Consider the following 15,569-nt stretch of genomic DNA (forward strand, 5'->3'; position numbering starts at 1 on the left):
TCGATAAATTGCATTACATCAAACAAGGTATCAAATGATTAACATCTTGGTATGGTTCTTCTAGATGACAAAGGTATCCTATTACGGAATACCTAATAACCCGCCGTTAGCGCCGGTGTTGTGCTGTATTCAGCACCCCTGCCGTGAAATGCACCCCCTTGCATTATAGGTGATATTCTGGATCAGAAGGCTGTTGTTTGGACCTATAGGAGTAATTTATATACAGCTAACCCATAACGGTCAGAACATTGGTTACTTACAGTCTTTAAACTATTTTAAAGAGTTTAAATCACAAACTTGGATAATAGTGAACACAAGACAACACCTTTTTGTATGTTCTGTGGAAATATACTGCAGCAATAATTACATTACTTTTGAATATCACCTATAATGCGAGGGGGGGCTGCATTTCACGGCAGGGGTGCTGAATACGGCACACCTGTCCAACAGTGCGCACAGGCGCACTCGGGTCACAGTGGAGCGCTGCTTCGGGTTGACAGCCTTCGTTATTCTTTTCCATACAGTATTTTTATGGGCCCCTTTCATTCCACTCTTAAGACTGACAAAAAGCACATCCTTATTTTGCTCCATCTCGGATGTCAGGATTCCGATCTGTGTGTCGGAAAAGTTTCTTTTCTTCCCAGTGATTCGTCTCTCCATGTTTGACCTCAGTGGGTGAGGCCTCCGAAACAGGGATATTTAAGGGCGTAACATGTTAATGACGATCAAATTCAGCCGCCGCATTTATCAAGACCCGCTCATTCATACGCTGGGATTGGTCAGATTTGAATGTTTTATAAATCACACGTGAGTCCTTTCCTACAACCAATTCTGCGCTCAGATCTGCGCCCGTTTTCACGCAAGATTGATGAATGAAAACCACTGTGTTCATGTTAACGTTGTAATGCTAGCTTATCACTAGAATGTCACTCTTGCTTGTCTTAAAAACTTGAGAGCTCTGAACCACTCAATATCAGCAGGGGAATGTCGGACAAATGCAGCTTGCCTAATAGCCTTCAAACGAGACATTTTATCCAAAAGCAATTCCCACATTTTACCGAAACGCCCCCCTGAAGTTGAGATGGACCAATTCCTGTCATTTATTATTATTATTATTTTGTCTCATTGCACCTTGATTATTTACTTATGTTATATGTAAGTTAATTACCTCTGTATTTATTAAAATTCAATCAAGAAACTTCACTTCTGTCTGTGGGTGAAATGAAATGAATAACCAAATGATTTACAAATGGGCGTGTTTAGCAGTGGGGTTGTTGTGGTAAAACAAGATTGAGAAACCGGTTTAGAAGCATAGTGCACAATGGGAGATGTCATGACCAAGTAGGAGGAAGTTGCTGAAACACAAAAATAAAATAGCAGATCCTGGAGACGGTTAAACCTGTGTGAAAGCAGAAGATAGGAGGGTGAGCAGCTGAAGTTAGCAGGAAGGAAGAGATATGAAGGGACCGCTTGGGAAGTCATTCTCCTCTCTGATGATCACTATGTTATGTTTGGGGAGCCTGCTAACCACTGTCACCTGGTACATGGTCAAAAACAAGTAAGTACGTAAATTACCTTTCCCAACCAGCTTTAGAAATTATACCAGTGTGGGAAGTTTTTGTATTTTTTGACTTGTGTGTATGTACGTCACACGTGGTGTGCTATAGAGGCAAAAAGATAAAGGCAAATCAAACAAAGAAATGGCAGACACCCTCACTTAGAAAACCATAGTTTCCATATAGAACCAGGAAGTTAGGGAGGGATTGTCGCAGATATTGATTAGCGTTTATAGTATCTAATAGTGCTAAATGTGCGTTATGTCGCTCTGTCATGCTATGAAAGCCAATGTCAAAACCAACCACTTATGAAAGTTTAATGTAATGTTAATACAAGTTAAATACATAAACTATATATATACTATATAGGCTAAGACTGATCTTGAGATGTGTGAAGGTGAAGTATTTGGCACATTTCGGTTGATAAAGGTATTAATTATATTTTGGTTATATAAATTAATCTGTTTGGCTTTTGAAAACGGGGGGGGGGGGTTCTAAACACATCTTTTTATTTAGAGATGTTGAGAGGTTTCGGGATTGTGAAGTAACTTTAGGTTGAGATATCAGGGAGAAGATAGGTTGAGAGATATGTATGATGGATGGGTCTATTGGTGTCTGTCACCTTAACTGAATTCACAAAGTAGGAATTGCAGAGTTTTTGTTTCTACAGCCCCTTAAGAAAATGTCTACCGACACCTCTTTCTCCTTCTCTAATTTATCCCTTTAAAAAATGATTTTCTTTAGAAATTGTTCTGTTGTATTTTAAATTGGGGAAAGAAGGGTCAGTATCCTTATTTTGTGTGCCAAGCTATTCATGACTCTTTTTAGAAGACAAGTACAACCAGTTTTTAATAGCCTAAGAGTTCAAGATAACAGGAGAGCCTGTGCAAATAATATTCATTTGTTTGGTTTGTGCAGTAGTGTATAATTAAGCAATAGCTCAGCTTGTAGCCCACTTGAAATGCATTGTATCATTTCAAGTAATGTGAGTGCAAGTGGAACTGGGTCTTTGGGGAAGAGGGATCTGGGGAAGGCAACACAAAAAATTCTGCTGGATTGAAATTTCCAAAAGCACAGCGGCCTCCATAATACTTAAATGGAAGAAGATTGGAATAACCAGGACTCCTGCTAGAGCTGGCCGCCTGGCCAAACTAAGCAATCAGGGGAGAAGGGCCTTGGAAAACCAGATTGAACTATTTGGCTTCAATTCTAAGCATCATGTCTGGAGGAACTCAGGCACCGCTCATCACATGCCGATGCTATCCCAAGGATGAAGCATGGTGGTGGCAGAAACATGCTGTGAAAATCTTTTTCAGCCGCAGAGATATCCTTAATGAAAACCTGCTCCAGAGCGCTCAGGATCTCAGACAGGGCCAAAGGTTTACCTTCCAACAGGACAATGTCCCTAAGCACACAGCCATGACAATACAGCAGTGGCTTAGGGACAACTCTGTGAATAACCTTGAGAGCCTTTACTTGACCCCAATTAACCAACTCTGGACAGATCTATAAATAAAGACACGACCTGAAAATAGCTGTCTATTCTTGAAGAGAAGATCCCCAATCCAGATGTGCAGTTTGTGGAGTCATACTCAAGAAGACACGAGGCTGTAATCACTGTCAAAGATGCTTCAACTCAGAACTAAGTAAGGGGTTTGAATACTTATGTCAATGTGTATTTAGTGAAGATCGATTAGGGACAAATACATTTAAAAAAATTAAGCACAGGGATGCACTATAGCAAAATGTGAAGAAGTGAAGGGGTCTGAATACTTTCTGAAGGCACTGTATACTGTATACAATAACAGAGCTTTTTAATAGAAGACCTGTACGGACAGTTTTTAATGACCTTAGGTTTCTGGATGATAAGACAACCTGTGACTCATGCCAGATTTGTTGAAAAAGCAGACAAAGCAAAGACAAGGGCCAATCCTTTCTTTTGTGTTTTTTGGGATGTGTTGTGGTTTATTAGCTATATTCCTAAACCTCTGGTCTGCATGTCGAATGTATGAATTGATAAATGTAATAAGTAGTGTAAAAGCGCTTTGAGTGGTCAGAAGACTAGAAATGTGCTATTTTAGTACAACATAGGCTTTCTTCCAAAGGTCAGAGATGCTTTCTGTGATTGTAGTCATACCTAAAAAGTTAACATGAAATGTGCTGAGAATGTCAATGAAGGTCTCAACTTGAACTTGCGTAAACACCCGTTTCCCATTGGCACCAAAATTTATTGGCCCAATACATGTAGTATGTTACACACAGGAACTATCGCACATTTAATTCAATTAATTTAATGTCATCTCTAATTTACATCTGTAACACACACAAACAGCCCTGCTACACATAAATGCCCTTATAAAAGCAATAATAGGCTTTTTATTTACTCGTGTTGGCACAAGGTGGTGATTTTTGTAGACATTTGTATCTGGTATTATGTCACATTAAAAACAGCAACTTTATGCACTAATTACTTTTTTGAAAGGTTACCTGAAACGTTGTAAAAGCCTGGTTGTTTGAGACAGTTACCAATTACAATCTGTTTAATCTCTAACATCAGCATTTTACCCACCTGGCCTGTTTCTTGCTTCACAGCGATGTGGAACCTCACAGACCATCTCACAAGAAAGCCGCTCCTCGGCTCTCCGACCTCTGTAAAGGCTGCAGGTGAGAGCAACATGATGGACATTGTCACCACCCAGTGTAGTTCCTGTCAAAGTAGGTACCTAGCGAATAGCTCATCACAGTCAGCTAGCTGTTCGTGAAAAATAAATGTTCATATACAGCCCTTGCTCTGTAAATGTCAAATATCAACAGTCTTTCTCCAAAATTGTTCCACATGGGACCTTTTGTTCAGGCCATGATCTGTCATGTCAGCGCTACAAGGTTTACACACCTGACTGTGTATTCATCTGGTGTGTGTGTGTTTTTTTACAGGGAGCTCATCGACAAAGTAAATGAACGTTACTCTAAAACCTGGGAGAGGCAGGAGGACAATTACCAACAATTTAGGTAGGCTGATTTATTTTTAATTTACTCTTTATTTATATCCTGAACAAACACTCATTTCAATGAACTCTTACCGCTTTTTGGCAATTTATGAAGCTTTCTTTTCAACAACACCCCTGACCCAAAGTCCTTGTGGTTCCTCAGATCTGAGCTGAGCAACAAGTGCCATGGCTTTGACCAGGCCATCATTACCCAGGCCAACACTCCAGTAGGATCAAAGATTGTGTATGAAACAGAGAGGAAGACTCTACAGGTGACCCCCGGGTTTTTCAGCATCTTTGCAAAGGTCTGTTATTTCTCATCCATGAATATTACCACATCTGCTCTTTGTTAGGTGTCTTGATTGCTTGAGATAATTTCACTGCTTTGCTCTAACTTCTGGGTTCTTTCTGGGTGTTAAAAACACAAGGACACCCAGATTTAAACTGGGGACAAATTGATCTGCCGTCAATTTTTACCACTAACAAAAGCAAAACAGAGGGATAACTCTGTAGCATGTAAGGGATTTAACACTGAAGATGCTTGCGGTAAAAGCTAAAGGTTGAATGTATTACTTATGGAGGACAACACAGGGGCAACGTTACAATGAAAAAATGAGAGTTCAGACAGGATATCAAAGCAAACAACTGATTGCAACACAAACAGAGGATGACTTCATTGTTTGCTCAGCACTCACTTATTGTTATTCTATTAATGCTCTGTCAGCGCATCTCTTTTCAAATGGTGTGAACATTGTGATCACAATGAAACCAGCACATTCAACACACACACTATTGCCGTCACCAAGACATAGAAGGAAGTTACCACGTGAGTACTGCAGGTGATTTCAATGTGGCGTGAAGAGTAAAATGTACAATCCAGATCCGGCCATAGATAAATCTCCCTTCATATGAGACTCTATCTTTCACACACAGTATAAATTATTTAAATGTCTTTGCTTTGTAAAACATTTTTGTTGATGGTGATTCCAGGAGCATCCTTTTCAAAATAAAACATGGGACACGTGTGCTGTTGTTGGAAACGGCGGGATCCTGGGGGACAGCGGCTGTGGCAAGATGATCGATTCAGCTCAGTTTGTTTTCAGGTGAGAAAGACGTCCAGTGTGGTGAACTGAAAGGCTGAGGTTAACTGATAACTCATGTTAACTCATCTCTGTTAAAACCCCCATAAAAAAATCTCTTAATCGTCTTTGTTGCTTGTTCAGGTGCAACCTTCCTCCTTTGGAAAATGGCTATGAGAAAGATGTGGGCATCAAGACTGACCTTGTGACAGCAAACCCAACCATCCTCAATAGGAAGTGAGTAAGACGAGTAATCCCTGCACTTTGAAATGGTCCTTTTGTCTTGTTGCTTTACATCTGCTCTATATTTTTTAAGGTTTGGGGCTCTAATGGGGCGTCGCCGTCCATTTGTGGAGAGTCTGCGTAGTTATGGCAACTCCCTGCTGCTCCTTCCCGCCTTCTCCTTTGGCTTCTGCACTCCTGTGTCCCTGCGGGCTGTTTACGCAACTGAGGACTTAAAAAGCCCGATCCGGCCTGTCTTCTTTAACCCACAGTATCTCCGGAGTCTGAAAGAATTCTGGCGCTCCAAAAGCCTACGTGAAACGCGGCTCAGCACCGGCCTAATGATGGTTAGCATGGCCCTGGAAATGTGTTCCACTGTTAATCTGTACGGGTTCTGGCCCTTCGCTAATCACCCACATGGACTCTATACCCTGACTAACCACTACTATGATGACATGAAAGCTAAAAGTTCATTCCATGCCATGCCGGCTGAGTTTGACTTCTTGATGCAGCTGCACAGCCAGGGGGTGCTCAGGCTTCATCTGGGAGATTGTCGACCAGGCGGAAAGTAGTTCCCACACGCCCAGGGCAGCTGACAGGACATATTCATATTACTGCATCTTACACCGCACAAAGGTTCTCCTTCCTGTCCTGATTCAGGACATCCCACAGTTACAGAGTGGATAAAACATTCACGCATCATGTTTTTACAAACGCTGTGAAAAAATTAACCAGGGAAGCCTCAGAATGTACTGTGCCATATTTATAGGGCGGCTGCGCCTCAGGAGGTATCGCCATAGACATATAAAGAGTAGACGCCGCATCGAACGTTTGGCCGCGAGAAATGCGGCCGCCATCTTGGACCGGTCATTCTCCCAGATCAGTTCTATGAGTGACTGGTTGAGCCTATGAGTTGAGCAGCAGAAGGAACAAGATGCCAGAGCACTATGCAGCGTATTCCTGCTCTAATCTAATATTACAATATTACAATTCATAATCAGTACGGTACAGTACAATTTTAAACAATTATACATAAATCCATGCATTTTTGAATGTTATAGTGAGTCCCTCAGGCTGTGGCAGGTAGATACATATTTAGCTGCCAGAGGAGCTGCTGTCCCTTATTTTATTATTATTATCTTGTCACAGTAGAGGCATGGAGATTAGCCTCTGTGGGAATCTTAGTTAATTTACCCCCCGCCAGATGTGTGTGTGTGTGTGTGTGTGTGTGTGTGCGTGCGTGCGTGTGCGTGTGTGTGTGTGTGTGTGCATGCCCGTGTAGATATGAAAGGAGAAGCAGGGAGGAGAGGGGTTGTCGTACATGTGGTCTAGTGTAAATGGATTGCACATTTCCAGCAGTAGGTCAGCGGAGGATGTGCTGTGGTTTCATGAGAGGAAGACACTTCAGAGACAGTTCATCTCAGGTCACCTCAGATATTCTCAGTTTTGTTTTTTTAAATATTGAACATGACATTGACATGAATTATGAGATAATTTTTCATGTCATGTCACTTTTTTTTTTTAAGTTTAGACTATCAAAGGAGAAGTGGCAGAATCGGATCAATATCCTTTGCTGTTAAACTGTTTCATCAAACAGGAGCAACATGATGTGGGGTTTATTATAAAGAATGAATTAGAGATTTACGAGGCAAGCGTGAACATGTATTTCCACTCTGTGCCCGATATTCTCACAGCTGAACAAAATGTTCCATACATTTTCACTTGGTTCTCCACATCTCCACTTAAAGCAGGACGAACGTCACATGTGTGTAAACCAGAACTGATGAGTCCAGGCTTCTTTAGTTCAGTTGTACCACAGAAGTTGAAACAGTCTGAAAAGAAAAAAATCATACATTTATTTAACTAAGGAAAAATCTTAAATCGTTTGTATAATTTAAAATGGATATTACTGAACTATGCCCCGTGTTTTTGTTTGCACATTAAATACATTTACTACATCATTAAAATATAAATAAATAGAGCTACACTCTAATTGGTAATTGTGCAAGAACAAAACAGTGTGAAAATGATCGATTTAACAAAATGTTATATATATTTTTATACCACACACACACTCGCTCCCTCTCCTCTCCACTACCACGACTATGCGACTGGCAGAGCATGGATCATTTCTAAATATTTATAAACATATAGGGTTCGGCTCTTGTTTTTTTTAGTGCTTTAAATGAAAGTGTGTCTGTGTGACTTGTATTTAGATGTGTCCAAAATGTCATCTCTCTCTCTGACCTAATTGTATTGATACTCTTGATTTATATGTATTTTAATTTTCTCTGTGTGTGTGTGTTTGTGTGTGTGAGAGAGAGAGAAAGAGAGAGAGAGAGAGAGAGAGTGAGAGAGAGATGTATGTATTCATGTATGAAATATAGCCTATTAATACTCTATAAATGATTTCTATTGTTGTGTTTATATTTATAGTGTTTGTAAAACACCTATCATACATCACATATATCATATATCAGAATATTCTATTACTGTTAATCCCACTATGAATATTAAAATACGCCGAACCGTGTCCTGTCCTTACACTGAGTGGAGCGGGCGACCGGGCCAAGATGGCGGCTCCACCGCTCGTCAGCGCCAATAGGCCCAACGTTCGATGAGGCGTCTACTCTTTATGTCTATGGGTATCGCCCTTAGTAAGCTGATCCTATCTGAAAACACTATAGTTATGAAGACAAAAATCAGCATTTTGTCACTTTGTTTGTAAGTTAACACTCAGAAAGGCTTGTTGTTTTTAGCGTCCAAACTTCCCTATAGTTCAATTTGTATACAATACAACGCACAAATATGAACAATTCCCAAGCCCTTGCAATGCAAGAATAAAGTGAAATCGATATTCTGAATTTGAGTCATGACCTCCAGAGCCTGCATTTGCTTAGCAGGGGGAATGTTTTGCAGACATGGTCTTGACACTGAGACTTGCATATTGTAGTAAACAAACAGTCAGAATAGGGCATTTTAGCATGTTCGTAAACAACAGCGGTCAAGACATTTCCGGGGGACAGAACGCGAGCAGCTCCTACTGACCTGAAGCTGACCAGCCAGCTACTTTAAACAGTGTTACACATTTAAAAATGAAAATGTCACCTGATATACAGCCAAAGGTGAAGGGTTTTATCAATTTCCTTCTGAAAAGATGGATTTATCCAGCGGGACTTGTGGGTGAGGAGATTAAAGCGAGTGATTGTCGTTAAAAGTACGAGTGCTACAGAGAAGACCACAAGACTGCCTGTTGGAGGAGTAGCTTCTTCTAACGGGGCAGACTGGGAACCAAACCTCCATCGTCGTGTTTGTGGAGACAATTTCTCACAGATAACAGATCTGTGTCACCAATGGGACAGTTTCTGGCTAAATTCTATCAAACTTCCGTTTAACCTACAAATATAAATGATGGTGTAATGTTTTGAGTTAATTTAATGGTGTTAAAATAAAGTCTAACTTCTTATTTATCGTTTTAACGGCCCTAATTTAGCATTGTGTTTACAAGAGTGGTCAAAGTGACGCTGACACCGGTGAATGAGCCGTGTGCTCCTCTCTGCCATAGTTGTACGCCCCGATCTCCTAGCCGTAAACACTGGAAGCTGCTGGTCGTCCACATTTACATCAATGCCGTCGAAACATCCGGGACCATACTTCACAATAAAATTGCATGTTTTAAGAGCTCCAAAATATACCGTAAAGTCTTCTTAATTTCCATTTTAAATGTAAACCACCACCTGAGCCGCTCAGGCTGTGCGTCGCCCAAACGTTCTGCTGCTTTCTCTCATCAACGCCACTTTTGTTTACTTATTTGACATGTTAATGCCCATGTAGAAATATGAAGCTCCACTTGTAGATTCTTAGAAGTGTGTAAATAAATTTTACTTCCACTTCGGTGCAGATCACCCAGTATTTCAAGCCATTTACTTTGGTCAAATGATACGGAAGGGCTTGTTTTCTAGTGGTGCCATCGGAGAACGCAAATATTATTGTTTTGACATCACGGTGATCGTATTCTGATCAAATTAATAAAATCAGCCCCCGACCCCTCTAGTCCCATGATTTTAAACTTCAACATTTTTTCAGGCCCCATAAACAATGGGAAAAATAACGTAACAATGAAAACGGAGACAAAAGGCAATTTTAAAAATCATTGACGTTATCTATTCATGTTGGGAAAGCTTGTGTGAAGATTTTGAAAATAAGTGTGAATTGTGTTGAAGGTCTGCCTGTGTCCTGTGTCTATGATTCCTTGCTACCTGTAAACAAGACAAAACAAGGCTGAAGAATTAGTTCTAGGTAGATTTTATCTGTGTAGTGAGAAAAAATAGACCTTTTTCTGCGACGTTTTTGTCCTGAATGCCTCAGAGTAGTGTGCCTTGCGCTCTAGTCTGCTTGCTTTTTTTTTGCTTAAAACAGAACTTTACTATTAGGCTTTAATTTAATTTAATTTAACCCACAGACAGGAAGGGAAACGGCAGGTTAGTGAAGGGACACTCAACTCGAGAGCGAACCACATACCAGCATTAACAGCATGTTTGTTTGTCTCTCAAAAAAATCATTAACTACATATTCATAATTGGAAAAATAAAAACCCTTCTTATACTCCTTCTGTGTGACAAGTGTGACTACAACCCCCGGAGAGGTAAGATAACAATCCCCTCCTGACCTCTTGACAAAGGTTTTAATCCGGCTATCATGTGTTTTTAGCTAGCAACTGGCAAGTAGATGAAAAGTCAAGCTATTACCTTACGTTTCCTCTTTTTAAAAAGAATATTTAATGCCTAATAATGGCCTACAAACATGTACTAAAAGAATATCAACTAGAAAATTATACGGACACGAAACGTTAAATATAAGAAATTCTCCTTACCTCAAGGTTTTTGTGTCTTTGAGAATACAATTTCCAGGCCCACGCTGTCTCATGCTGCAGCACTGTGTTTCAGTGACTTGTTTTTACAGATTTGAGTAGAAAAAAAAACAACATAATTGTAATTTTACCTCTTTCCTATCAATTGCAAGGTGCCTTAGTGAAGAAACAAATAACTTGTACAGGTTCAGCCTTTGGTTTCCGTTAAGTTCGAAATCGTATTTTTGAAAAGGTGTAACGTCAGACTTAACAGCCAAACCGTCATGATTGACAGCTGTAAATTACTCACTCGCGATTGGTCGGGCTAGTTTATGGGCGGGGCTTCTATACCGCCCCATCACTACTACTGCGTAGAAAGATTCCCGGCTTCAAAAATGGAAAGATGGCGGCTGCCGTATCACGAAATATCCCGGCTTCAGTTTTGTACGGCGGGAGAAAGTGGAGACAGCAGAAGGTGCGGGGCCCAGCAGGTGACGTTAGCAGGAAGGGGGAGGTATGAAGGGACCGCTTTTGAAGTCACTCTTCTCTCTGGTGCTCACGTTATCGTGTTTGGGGAGTCTGCTGACAACTCTCATCTGGTACATGGTCGACGACAAGTAAGTAGGTACCTTTCCCAACCACATTAACCTCATATACGGGAGATTTTTTTATTAAGGGTGCAGGAGGTGTGTTATAGGGGCAAAATATATCCACAGGTTTGAAAAAGAAGCTGATGTTGAAGTTGATGAAATACTAAGAATAAAACTAAATATTCTTTCACTTTTTTTCTGCGCACTTTGGCAGTTTATCCAATTTATTTTTCAAAAGACATGAAGCTGTGGAGGATGTGGTGTTGAGAATCTACTTGTTTATTTCACCCAGGTGTGTGTGAAAACGGTCATGAGGCACCACATGTATCTGTGCTTTGATAACAAGATGTATCTCTAAGAGTGGAGATACTAAGCAGAGACATTTGGAAAATCATTTTGCATTCAATGTTTATGGCTATGCACTTTTATTGATGGATTAACAAAGGTACGGGTACTTTATTTAACAAAGGTACGGGTACTTTATTATTAGTATACTTGATTATAGCCTGTGTGTGTGTGTGTGTTGTGGAGAGTTTTTTTTTCATAGGGTGTCTGCCCTGATAAAACACATATGTGAATAAGGTATATTGTTAAAGTATGCCAAATTGCCACCAATTAGTCACATCGGAGCAAGTAAAAATGCGCAGAGAAAGTCAATGAATGTCTCAACTTTTAAGTTCCGCAACAGCCCGTTGTCCGCATACACACAGTACCTTTTACACCGTTATTTTATTTTCATTCAATTGCCATTAACATCTATAACAAACAATCACACAAACAGCGCTGCTACACATAAATGCCCCGATAATGGCAATGATGTGCTTTTTATTTACGCATGTTGGCACAAGGGGATTTCTGCATTTGATCTGGGATCATTTCACATTCAAAACAGCAACTTTATGCACTAATTTTTTTTTTTTTACGGTTATCCAAGCATTCTAAAAGCCCTGTTTTTTTTTTTTAGACAGTAGCCAATTAGAATCGGTTTCATCTCTGACATCAGCATTTTACCCACCTGGCCTGTTTGCTCAACAGCGATATGGCACCTCGCAGACCGCCTTACAAGAAAAGCGCCCCTCGGCTCTTCGACCTCTGTAAAGGCTGCAGGTGAGTGAGAGAGAGTGAGAGAGAGTGAGAGAGTGAGAGAGTGAGTGAGTGAGTGAGTGAGTGAGTGAGTGAGTGAGTGAGTGAGTGAGTGAGTGAGAGAGTGAGAGAGTGAGAGAGTGAGAGAGTGAGAGAGTGAGAGAGTGAGAGAGTGAGAGAGTGAGAGAGAGATAGAGAGATATCAACATATCAACATCAACAGTCCTGGCTCCGTAAATGTCGCATATTAACAGTCTTTATCCAGAAAGACTGACTCCACCTGGGTCCTTTTTAAGTGTGTGTTTGTGACAGGGAGGTCATCGACAAAGTAAATGAACGTTACTCTAAAACCTGGAAGAGGCAGGAGGACGAATACCAAAAATTCAGGTAGGCTAATTTATTTTGAATTTGCTTTATTTTTAAATTTTGCAAAGAAAAACCACATAAATAAACAAGTTAATTTGCTTTCTGGTACAATCAAAAGGTCAGATGATGACTACCTAATCCCCTCGAAATAATAACATTACATCAGATATCTTTTGTTTACCACATGGTGTGTGTTTCCTCAGTCTTTACACTTCATGACCACAGGTGAGGGGAGGAGCAAAGATCGAGAGCTTTGCCTTCGTCACAATGGTGCAGTAAAGAGAATGCAATACTGCCCTCACTGCTCCAGTTCTAAGGCATATCTTACGTTCTATCGTCCCCTCACTCGCAGACAAAATCGCAAAGTTTGAAGCAACCACGTTCTGCAAAAAAGAGACTTTTTATGAAGTTCCTTCAAAGTCTTCACTACATATATTATGTGGACAGTTTGGATTGTCATCAACTACAATTCATTGTAACCTACTGTTCAACAACAGTCCTGCCCATCTTGTATATTATCTAACAAATCTGACAGATCTGAGCTGAGCAACAAGTGCCATGGCTTCGACAAGGCCATCATAACCCAGGCCAACACTCCAGTGGGATCAACGATTGTGTACGACGCGGAAAAGAAGAAGACTCTTCAGGTGACGCCGGAGCTTTATAGCACCTTTGCAAAGGTCTGTTGACTTTGTTTGGTTGATATTATTTCACTGCTTTTTTTCTAACTTCTGGGTTCTTTTTGGGTACAAGTCACAATGAATCGGAGTTGATGACAGAGTAGCAGCAATAAGAGCACTAGTTATATAAAATATTATTAAATACAAACAATTAACCACACCAAGAGATGTTGGTCACATCTCAGCAAAACACCAACTCAACTGAAGAAAGAGGTTAAAGAATGTAGTGAAGAGGAAAAAGTAGGCCATAGATGAACCTCCCTTCATACAAGGCTCTGTATCTTTCACACACAGTTAATATGGTATAAAATATTAAAATGTCTTTGCTCTGTAGAGTATATTTCTTGATGTTCAATTCCAGGAGCATCCTTTTGAAGATGACACACGGGACACGTGTGCTGTTGTTGGAAACGGCGGGATCCTGGCGGACAGCGGCTGTGGAAGGATGATCGATTCAGCTCAGTTTGTTTTCAGGTGAGAAAGACGTCCAGTGTAGTGAACTGAAAGGCTGAGGTTAACTGATAACTCATGTTTACTCATCTCTGTTAAAACTCCCATAAAACAATCTCTTAATCGTCTTTGTTGCTTGTTCAGGTGCAACCTTCCTCCTTTGGAAAATGGCTATGAGAAAGATGTGGGCATCAAGACTGACCTTGTGACAGCAAACCCAACCATCCTCAATAGGAAGTGAGTAAGACGAGTAATCCCTGCACTTTGAAATGGTCCTTTTGTCTTGTTGCTTTACATCTGCTCTTTATTTTTTAAGGTTCGGCGGTCTAATGGGGCGTCGCCGTCCATTTGTGGAGAGTGTGCGTAGCTATGGCAACTCCCTGCTGCTCCTTCCCGCCTTCTCCTTTGGCTTCGGCACTCCTGTGTGCCTGCGGGCCGTTTACGCAACTGAGGAGTTAAAAAGCCCGATCCGGCCCGTCTTCTTTAACTCAGAGTATCTCCAGAGTCTGAAAGAATTCTGGCGCTCCAAAAGCCTAAGTGAAATGCGGCTCAGCACCGGCTTAATGATGGTTAGCCTGGCACTGGAAGTGTGTTCCACTGTGCATCTGTACGGGTTCTGGCCCTTCGATAATCACCCAAATGGACTCTATACCCTGACTAACCACTACTATGATGACGACAAAGCTAAAAGTTCATTCCATGCCATGCCGGCTGAGTTTGACTTCTTGTTGCAGCTGCACAGCCAGGGGGTGCTCAGGCTTCACCTGGGAGATTGTCGACAGGCAGGAAAGTAGTTCCCACACGCCCAGGGCAGCTGACAGGACATATTCATATTACTGCAACTTACACCGGACAAAGTTTCTCCTGCCTGTCCTGATTCAGGACATCCCACAGTTACAGAGTGGACCAAACATTCAAGCATCATGTTTTTACAAACGCTGTGAAAAAACTAACCAAGAAAGCCTCAATAAGTACTGTGCCATATTAATTGGTCGGCTGTGCCTAAGGAGTCGGCAGTTCGATCCCCGACTCCTTCCACCTGCTTCTGACAACTTGTGTGCCATTCTTTGGCTATCGAGTCCTGATTCCCAAAGGTTAAAAGATCTGTTTTAAACCTCATTCACAGTGTGATATGACCATTATATACTTTTGGAAAGTACCACACTTAGGCCTTATGGTCAGATTTAAAGTTCCTGTGTGTAAAGTTTTACATGTAATCATTTTTTATTGCCAATGGGCGGACAGGTTCTTACGCTACTTAATAATGGAGACCTCCACTGACTTCTCGGTTGCCTATAACAGTTTGGTGACTGACTTCTGTGTAAAGGTTTCAGGACAGATTCTCTAGAAAACTCCAAAGTGTTTTGCAATTTCCACAGTGTCCACACATGCTGCTCTACCGTTTTACATTCTTTAGCGGCAGCAAGGTGAGAGACCTAAGATGTGGGGAGTCGGACTATGGGCGTTCCACGGTCAGTATTTGAGGGGAAACTCAATTTCCTCAGGAATCTTAGGTCGCACAGTCTCTGCTTTGCATTTCTCACCCCTGAGTCAGTATGCATCACCCAGGTCAGGTCCTCAGTGATGTGGACACCAACAGGGCGCTTGGGTAGAAAAAAAAGTCTTTCTTGTTGTTTCACCATTTGGCCTCACTAGCTTGCCAGCAGCAGACTGTCAAAAATCATTAGAAGTACGTCAGTGTTCCCC

The 15,569-nt window shown here is 41.1% G+C and overlaps 2 protein-coding genes across 2 annotated transcripts; both read left to right on the plus strand.

The window, feature by feature from the left end:
• Positions 1-1,329: 1,329 nt before the first annotated feature.
• On the plus strand, positions 1,330-8,364 carry LOC310960294 (alpha-2,8-sialyltransferase 8E-like). The gene is made up of 7 exons (XM_083931957.1): positions 1,330-1,558; positions 4,149-4,220; positions 4,491-4,565; positions 4,707-4,848; positions 5,534-5,646; positions 5,767-5,859; positions 5,939-8,364. The coding sequence occupies exons 1-7, from the start codon at positions 1,458-1,460 to the stop codon at positions 6,414-6,416; spliced, it is 1,074 nt and encodes a 357-aa protein (XP_083788083.1). The 5' UTR covers positions 1,330-1,457; the 3' UTR covers positions 6,417-8,364.
• A 3,958-nt stretch (positions 8,365-12,322) lies between these two features.
• Positions 12,323-14,656, plus strand: LOC310959819 (alpha-2,8-sialyltransferase 8F-like; the record flags this gene model as incomplete). The annotated part of the gene is made up of 6 exons (XM_083931276.1): positions 12,323-12,390; positions 12,679-12,753; positions 13,268-13,412; positions 13,774-13,886; positions 14,007-14,099; positions 14,179-14,656. 6 exons carry the CDS (start codon positions 12,323-12,325, stop codon positions 14,654-14,656), a joined length of 972 nt encoding a protein of 323 aa, XP_083787402.1.
• Between the last annotated feature and the right edge of the window lie 913 nt (positions 14,657-15,569).

The sequence above is a fragment of the Echiichthys vipera genome, assembly GCF_963691815.1.
Source record: "Echiichthys vipera genome assembly, chromosome: 17".
NCBI lineage: Eukaryota > Metazoa > Chordata > Actinopteri > Perciformes > Trachinidae > Echiichthys > Echiichthys vipera.

What these genes read in the sequence shown, in the direction of transcription:
- LOC310960294 (XM_083931957.1), top strand. Translation starts at nt 1,458, where the DNA reads ATGAAGGGACCGCTTGGGAAGTCATTCTCCTCTCTGATGATCACTATG. An exon ending in TGGTACATGGTCAAAAACAA is followed by an intron (nt 1,559 to 4,148) that starts GTAAGTACGTAA and finishes CTTGCTTCACAG; the next exon opens with CGATGTGGAACCTCACAGAC. An exon ending in CCAACCATCCTCAATAGGAA is followed by an intron (nt 5,860 to 5,938) that starts GTGAGTAAGACG and finishes ATATTTTTTAAG; the next exon opens with GTTTGGGGCTCTAATGGGGC.